General features: G+C 41.1%; 1 protein-coding gene across 2 annotated transcripts in view; it reads right to left on the reverse strand.

The window, feature by feature from the left end:
• Positions 1-3301: 3301 nt before the first annotated feature.
• IYD (iodotyrosine deiodinase) overlaps positions 3302-8362 on the reverse strand; it is a 16991-nt gene continuing 11930 nt past the window's right edge. For both annotated transcript variants that reach the window (XM_019638907.1, XM_019638910.1), the window contains 2 exons: positions 6155-6311; positions 3302-3710 (listed from right to left, as the gene is read on the reverse strand). In XM_019638907.1, coding sequence (XP_019494452.1) covers positions 3528-3710; positions 6155-6311 — 340 coding nt within the window. In that variant the 3' untranslated portion in view covers positions 3302-3527. The remainder of the gene's footprint in view (positions 3711-6154; positions 6312-8362) is intronic.

An 8362-nucleotide genomic window follows, 5' to 3' on the forward strand; every position in this document is an offset into this window, starting at 1 on the left:
ACCTGGGAACCTGTTAGAAATGCAGTCTTGGGCACCACGCAGCCGTACTGGGTCAGACACTGTGGAAGTGGGAGGGACCAGGGTCTGTGCCTGAGTGGGCGTTTGGGAGGCTGTGACGCAGGCTGATCTTCGAGGACCACTGCTCAGGTCAGTCCTGCCTAACCCAGCGCCCGATTAACACTTCCTTCCTCTTGGCAAAGTGGGAATCTTCAAGTGAATCCTATCAATGAGACACAAATCATTTTCTAAGTTTCTTCGTGAGTTATTCTTCCCCACAGTGATGAACTCATTCAATTATTTCTCCTGTTTTAGGGTCTCAAACCTACAAGAGGATCTAGAAGCCTGCCAGACCACTCTTTCTACTTTAACCACGGTCTTACATGACTGCATTTAATGAACACGTAACAGAAAGTTAAGCAGAGCTTGAGGCTGCAGAGGGAAGGAAAGAAATTATCTTTACTTTCCCAGGCACAGCCACTGGCTGGGGGCTACGCTCATCTGCCCAGGTCATACTACAGCAGCAGAAATTACTGTGGGGTGTGCTTGGGGCAGCAGAAGTGGTGGCTGTTCCCGGCTTCCCTGGAAGCCTTCCCCCTCACCCCACCAGGAGCAGACAGGCTAAAATGTTTCTACATTTCTTCCCCCAGCCCCCTACCCTTCCTTTACTACCCAATAAGCTCCCTGCAAGCAAGTTGAACCTTGGGCCTTATTTCTCCTACGGTTCCCATTCTCACAGCTTAAATATATCTACTTGAGGACACTCCAAGATAATCCAGTGAAATAAACGTGAACTCTGGTGCCGTCAGTAGATCTCTAAACCTAATGATGGACTTAGGGGCATTTTTAGAAAATTGTTTCTGTTGCTGAAGGGAATGCTTATGTACCTGTAACATTCTACTCAGGTTTAATTCTAAGTATTTTTTTTTCTTCTTTCAGCTTTTTACTTTAAAAAAGAAAAACCAAATACACAGAAACATTAAAATAAAAATATAATGAGGGGAGTGACATCAGCAAGGTGGCCAAATAAGACCCAACCAGATACAGCTAAAGTCATACCTAAATCCTTAAAACAGCTCAGGCTTAAGCTGAGATAGTAGATGCATTTATTTTATATTTTAGATGAGTTAGTGCACTAAGGACAAGACTCTTAAAGGGTGCCATTTTATTGTTTTGGCCAAATGTGCATAACACCTAGTATTAATAATAGTAATAATAATACTGCTACTAATATCAGAAGCCAACAATAGAAACTAATACTAAGTGTTACCTATCTATATGACAGGAATTATATGTGAGTTATCACATTCAGTCATCACAATAGCCCTAGGTAAGTACTACGTTTATCTTCACATTACAGATGAAGAAAATGAGGTTTAGATTCCGTTTTCTACGGCCACTGAGCTGGTGAATACCAGAGAAAAAACTTGAATCCAGGTCCCTCTATGCTGTGCTGTATATTAATTCCGCCCTGCAAAGAGAAAGCTAGCTGTAGCCTGTCCCCAATCTGTGCTTTGTACCTTTGGTTCAGCATCTATGAAAAATCAGGGCTGTATTTCTGGGAGGGTGGCCAGGCCTTTGCAATCTTTTCCTCGAGGGCCTTTGACTCATGTGCACTCTGGACTTTTCTTTCCTCTCAAGAGGCTCTGTACGTGAATGACTGTACCCCCACCACTAGTCAATTCCCTCTCCACCTCACACTCCAGGAGGCAAGGCTCTCTTGTACATTTCAGCTGCTGAGGAGGGTACACTAAAACTAGCAAAGAGCTCCTTGGGCTCAAACAGCCTCTAAACATAAGCAATAAAGGAAAGTTTACAAATATAACTTCAATTTGTTGCACTGTGATGCCAAAGTGTGTTTATTATCCTCATATTTGGAACTGAGAGTATCTTTTTCCTATTAAAAACAATATGAAGTACAATGGTTAGGTTCCCACATAAGCCCATGTAAGTCTAATAAAGCCACATGTAGTTAAAGCAATGCTCATTTACAATAAAGAGGATAGGAAAAATACCTTCCACAATACTAATGATTTTTTTTTACAAAAAGAATAGAAATACAATATAAGAAAATTTGTATTAAAATGTGTAGACTTGGGGAAAAGCATGTTTAGAGAAAAATAAGATATAGATGGAAGATTTTGGAGATTCTAAAAGAGGATTTTAGGTACTTCAAAGGACTTTGAAGGTTGAGGGCACAGGTCTTTGTAATATTTAATGTGTAATATTAAAAAAAACAGTCTTCTTTGTCTCTGATACAGATTTGCCACCAGCTCTGACACATCGATGACATGAAGGGCTTTTCTTGCAGTCGTGTGGCTCACAAGTGGGATGGAAGGAGAGATTTTCTTGAGGGAACCGAGTATAAAAAAAAAAGATGAGAAAATGGACAGTGGAAGGGGACAAAGAGGTGAGTAGAGGTGCTTGATTAGAGTTGACGAACAATTATTTGAGCTATGAGTGTGCCTGTGTGTAAAGTCTCCCTGGAAGGGAAGACAGAAGATGACGGGTGAAAGACTAGGTCTGGCATTCCCATCCTAACACCTTGTGACCCCATCAGCTCTGAACAGCTCGACTGCCATCTGGAGAGAAGAGATAAGTGTGTTTTTCAGGGGAGAGTAGAAAACATGGGAGACACAGTTAGTGCTGAGGATGGAAAAGAGTTCTCTTTAAGGAAAAGAAAACATGCCCTGATATGCAGTGTCTGCCGATTGTGGTTGTGTGAATACCCCCACCACTGGTAATTTCAGTATGCAAATGGTTTCATAACTGGCTCACAGAATTCCTGAATATTTAACAATCAGCTTCCACGAGCTGGTGTGAGCCAGCTAAAACACACCCCTGGAGTGTGGAACTAACCATTTATATGTTCAGATGGTTGCCAGTTCATCCCATCTTCTCAAGCGTGCACTGTTCTGCTCTGTGAGTGTGACATTTTAATTATTTCCATGGTTACTTATTCAAAACTGGAAGAATATCTATAAAGTTCAGTAAAAGACTATATCTCAAAAGCAGATCCTTTGCCTAAAAGCCACCAGAAATTCATGGGCAGAAAGCCACCTGATTAGCCTAAGTTTCAATTCAAAAATCATCACCAAGCTGAATTCCTGGGACCACATTAAATTTTCTGATGACTCTTTTCTCTATATGAGTCGTTTAAAAGCAAAAGGGAAAAAAAATCACCAGCGATTTTTCTGGAATAATTTTAAAAACTTAAAAACCGAAGCACATTCTTAGTAAAATGTTAATGCAATTCTCCAGAGGATGAAAACTGGAAGAGAACACACCTGTTGACCTCTTACTCTATATGTTCACCTAATCGTATCTGTCTACCAGAAGCAGGAGCCTCAAGCTCAAAGTGCCGGAGACGGTGGGAAGGTTTCTTGACATACAGAGTGGGCACCCACTGTGAAGTGGAGTGCGGGTGGGGGACAACTACCACCCAGAGAAAGAGCAGCCCATGGACCCAAGACGACCAGGAGCGGGGAGCAGGGGCCTGGTCTTCCAGCATCTTCCTGCTGCTCTCCTGCCTACACAGTCACCATGATCTGGTCCAGAGGTTTCCGTTTTAGGTCAGGCACTGTGGCCTCTTTGCTGGGGTACCCCACAGGGAGCAGCATCAGCAGCTTTTCATTTGTGGGGCGGCTCAGGAGCACCCTCAGACGGGGGCCACAGTTGAGAGGAGTGGTAGTGACAGTCACCAGTCCTGCATTCTAAAACGGAAGAGGGAAAGAACACGTTTGAAAGTCAGCAGGCAGAGTCAGGGCTCAGCTTCCAGCCTGGGGACATTCTAGTCCCTGTTAGACCCGCCTGTTCCTTCATGTCCCTGAAGCTGGGTAGCAAAGAAGCTGCCAGCTCGGGCAAGGAGTGTCTTGAATCTTAACCACTCTCTCCTCAACCTCCCCAGACACCACTTTCTTTGAACCAAACTGTGGGAAGCTTCTCGAAAGAAAAACAGCAGTCCTATTTTTCATTACTGCTCAAGAAATAGGAATAGTTATTTCATGGAAAGAAATTTGGGGACTCCAGCTACACCAAAGGAATGATTTTAGAAAAACAACAGGCAGTTCTTATGATCATATATCCAACCATGGACACAAAGTATCATCCCCATCTAAAAATACTGACCTCCAGTGATAGAGGACCCAGTGGCCAGGAGATACGTTGGAATACAGGAAATATTCTATTAACACCCCTTAAAGCCCCTCCAGATAATAAACATCTAATATAAATCATGTGTGGCTTCAAGACACCTCCCCTGCTGACCCTCTCCATCCCCCTTGCTTTTCCAACCAGATCGACACTCCCAAGCCTGAGCAGAAAGTTCTAGAACTGGCTTTGAGAGTCCTGCACAACTCCAGTCATTATGCAATCTGTCCAGGTAGGGACTTCAGGAAGAGTTCTCTGTCCTCCCTCACAAATCATGACCTACACTCTGCAATGTGCCTATGGAAAGCTAGAGGATAGCAAACTCAACACTACAGTGATAAAAAGGCTGCTGATACCAAGGCACGGAAGCCACTTGGTGAGCTGAGCTCACTCCAGGACTAACCTGCTTCTTCTGGGACCCTAAAATGGATGGAAGTGCCCTGCAGTCTGATGTGGCATGGTGATTCCATTATTTATTCACACACAGAATCAGGAAAGAAATAAGATACCAGATCCTTTAGGGCAAGTTTTCAAGTAATCCATTCCTCTTCTGCGTAACAATTGACTATATTTTGCAAGGTGTTTTCAGCATATAAAGTTTGAATAGTAAAGAAGCACACAGTGTTTTGGAATCAATTGTCCCTTGAAAGTGTGACCGCCGCTCTTATAGTCTCGTTTGCTTTATTTGTTTTACATGTTTACTGTCTGTCTCCACTCAGGACCCCAGTCCTCTATGGAATGTCCAGTTCATGAAGTTTCTATTTTCTGGAGCTTCCTAGGATCTGTCACTAGGTGGAGCTCCGAAAACATTTGTTGAGGGAATCATGTGCAAGGCATACCTCAGTCTGCTCTATTTCGTGGTTAGCATTGTTCTAGCTACTATACAAGCAGAATTTTTTTAAGCACATGGACATCTTTCTAATGCAATACAAAGTAAACTTCTCAGGGAAGGTGCTGTATGATAGAGTCTTCCTTATAGCTTTTTAATCACTCCATCGACTCAGACAACAGCAAATACAGCTAGGAAATCAGTCCCTGGAACTTCCAGTCTCTGCAACTCTTCATGTGTGTCTGCCAACACCCTTGAACTTCAAGTCGTTGCAGATGAAGGCAAACACAACAGCTATTTTTCTGACCCTGAGATGATGTTACAAGTTAATTTCCAGAAAGAATTCCAGTTTGTTGAACCAACATACTCACCCATCCAGGTTTCCAGAGTCAATTTCTTTCTATCTATCTATCTATCTATCTATCTATCTATCTATCTATCTATCTATCTATTTATTTATTTTCATTGTTCTTGTTTTGTCTGTTCATTTATTTTGTCCTTTAGATTCCACATGTAAGTGAAATCATGTGGTATTTGTCTCTCTCTGTCTGACTTATTTTGCTTTGCGTAACACCCTCTAGGTCCATCCTTATTGTCACAAATGGTAAGATTTCATTCTTTTTTATGGCTGAATAATATTCCCTTGTATATATGTACCACCTCTTCTTTATCCAACCCTCTATTGATGGGCATTTCGATTGTTTCCATATCTTGGCTACTGTGCATAGTGCTGCAGTAAACATTGGGGGGTGCATATATCTTTTTGAGTTAGTGCTTTGGATTTCTTTGGGTCAATATCCAGAAGTAGAATTGCTGGGTCATAAGGTAATTCTATTTTTAAATTTTTGTGGAACCTCCAAACCATTTTCCATAGTGGCTGCACCAATTTGCAACGGTGCACAATGGTTCCCATTTATCTGCATCCTCACCAACATTGTTTGCTGATTTACTGATGATAGCCATTCTGACAGGAGTGAGGCGGTATCTCATTGTGGTTTTGATTTGCATTTCTCCAGAGTCAGTTTTCACATAGGATTTACCTTCCTTAGGATTTCAGCTTTAGATGAACAATTTCCAAACATCCCTGAACTAGAAACTCAGCTGAAATTTGTGCCTAAGGCCACCATTTGGCCCCCAAGAATCACTTCTGTCTCTTGAGCCAGTGGGAGGGTAACATACCTGCAGGGCAGCTAGGAGGATGCCGCAAGAGATGGAAACACTGATCTCATTGTAGTAGTGGACCTTCCTTTTGCCGTTTGCAGCAAAACCGTATACTTGTTTGAAAATGAGAATCAAAACAGGAGCTGTGTCCAAGTATTCTTTAATCCAATTGGTTCTGAAGGGGAAACAAGATATTATGGAGAATATTTGCTCTTAATGATTTTTGTTCTCTCTTATTTATATTGAAAACAAAACACATTTACTTGTCTTTTATGTTTAAATTGAAAAAGAGCAGCATTTTTGTCTGTGTCATGTCTACCTTTTTCTATCCAAGGTCAAGAAACAGTTATTAATAAGGGCCTAGTATGGCAAGGCACCAGAAATTCTGAAAAATACCAAGATGGACCCTATAACCCTGAGGGCAATAAGCCTGATTAAGCAAAATAAAACCTGGTAAGTGTTTTATAAAGAAATATATTTTATAAAGAAATATAAGCCAAGTGCATTAAGAGCCCCCTAAGACTAAATGCTAATTTTGAATAAGAAGATTGGAAGGTTCCCTAAGTTCCCCTTGTGGTGGGCCACTGAAGACCAGGTGGAGAAGGGGGCACCGGGGAGGTCTCCTAGTGAGGAGATGAGTGATGGCAGAGCCAAGATAGAGAAGGCTTGGTGGACCGGGAATTTCCAGAAGCCTGGGAGGCTGGAGGATGGGGTTGTGGTGGTGCTCAGCAGGTTGGCAGGTTACATACAGATTTTGCAGGGTCCTGGACTCCATTTGGTAGGTAATGGAGAGTGCTCACTAGCTTCTGCGCAGAAGCATCTAATGATTAGATCTGTTTCAGGAAGAAGCCAACTGGTGTGAACAATGGACCAGGTCAAGGGCGAACCAGACAGGAGGCAATGGCAATGGCCCAGGAGACCTTGGGGGAAGTGTCGAGGCTGGAACTGACAGATCTAGTCCAGGAGTGTGCAAGAGAAGAGAAAAAGATGATGGTGAGGTTTAACCAAAATTACAGGTGGGCAGGTGGTAACACTGTTAGCCCAGTTATGGAGAAAACAAAGGGAATTTTTGTGTGAGTGGGAGATCATTCATGTGAAGTATGAATGTTGAGTTTAAATTTTGGTTTTCAGGCTAAGAGCATACCTTTCTCTATTCTATTACCCTATCCCATCCATTTTGACAAAAGCGTCATTCTAACACAGATACACAAAAGAAAAGATACTCATGTAATGTTATATATTCAAGTTTTTTCCTAGGATATATTATGTCATTAAGTAGCAAGAGATCATTCATTTCATTTTTAGCCTTATTACGCTTCACTGTTTTAAAACACACTAAACTCACTTGTGTATTTTTCTATGGTTCTTTGTACATTATTAACGTCTACAGGTCACATTTTCAAAGCTACTGTACCACACTGCAACATGCTTAGTCATGTTCAGCTGTCATCAATTCTTTTCTCCTTACAGAAAGGGAGCATGTTAATGGTTTAGAAGATGAACTTTGAAGTCAACTAGCTGTACTATGTTGGGCAAGCTGCTTAACTACTCACAGCTCAGTTTCCTCATATGTAAATGTACGTATGATATTGTACACTTACCTGATACAGATATTGCATGGGTGAAAGCAATCAAAATAGATAAAGTGCTTAGAATAGTACTTAGTACATAGTACCATGTATATGTTAGCTAGTATTATTTTTACTACTAACATTATTTTACAGAGAATAATTAAAAAATTTTTTAAATTCAGATGAAGATTAAGCAATTTACCTAGCTGGAAAGTAAGTTAGTAATTTTTAACAATTTTTGTACTTAATATTTATTTTGCCTAGGCATACATTGGTATCTAATGTTTTGGGTTTGTTCAATTTTATAAGAATTTATTATGATATCATATTAAAGCTAATAAAAAGACAGCAATGCACAGGCCTGTTAAGAGACAGGTAAGTAGCACCTTCTGCCTGGGGTGGAGGGCTCACTCCAGGTAGCAGGAAAAGATAAGGTTTGACATGTAGGCTGGATCTAGATTGTATATGAAGCCTTTAATAACAGCTATGGGTTTCATAATTGACTCAAACAGGATGCTAGTACATATATTCATTTGTAATTCAATTTACCAAACATTTATTCAGTTATTTACAATACTATGCATCAACACTATGCTTGCTGATATAATATAAGGCTTTCTTAAACTGGAGCTCCCTGGATCCCTAGGGATTTTAT

Source organism: Hipposideros armiger, unplaced genomic scaffold (assembly GCF_001890085.2).
Source record: "Hipposideros armiger isolate ML-2016 unplaced genomic scaffold, ASM189008v1 scaffold_41, whole genome shotgun sequence".
Taxonomy (NCBI): Eukaryota; Metazoa; Chordata; class Mammalia; order Chiroptera; family Hipposideridae; genus Hipposideros; species Hipposideros armiger.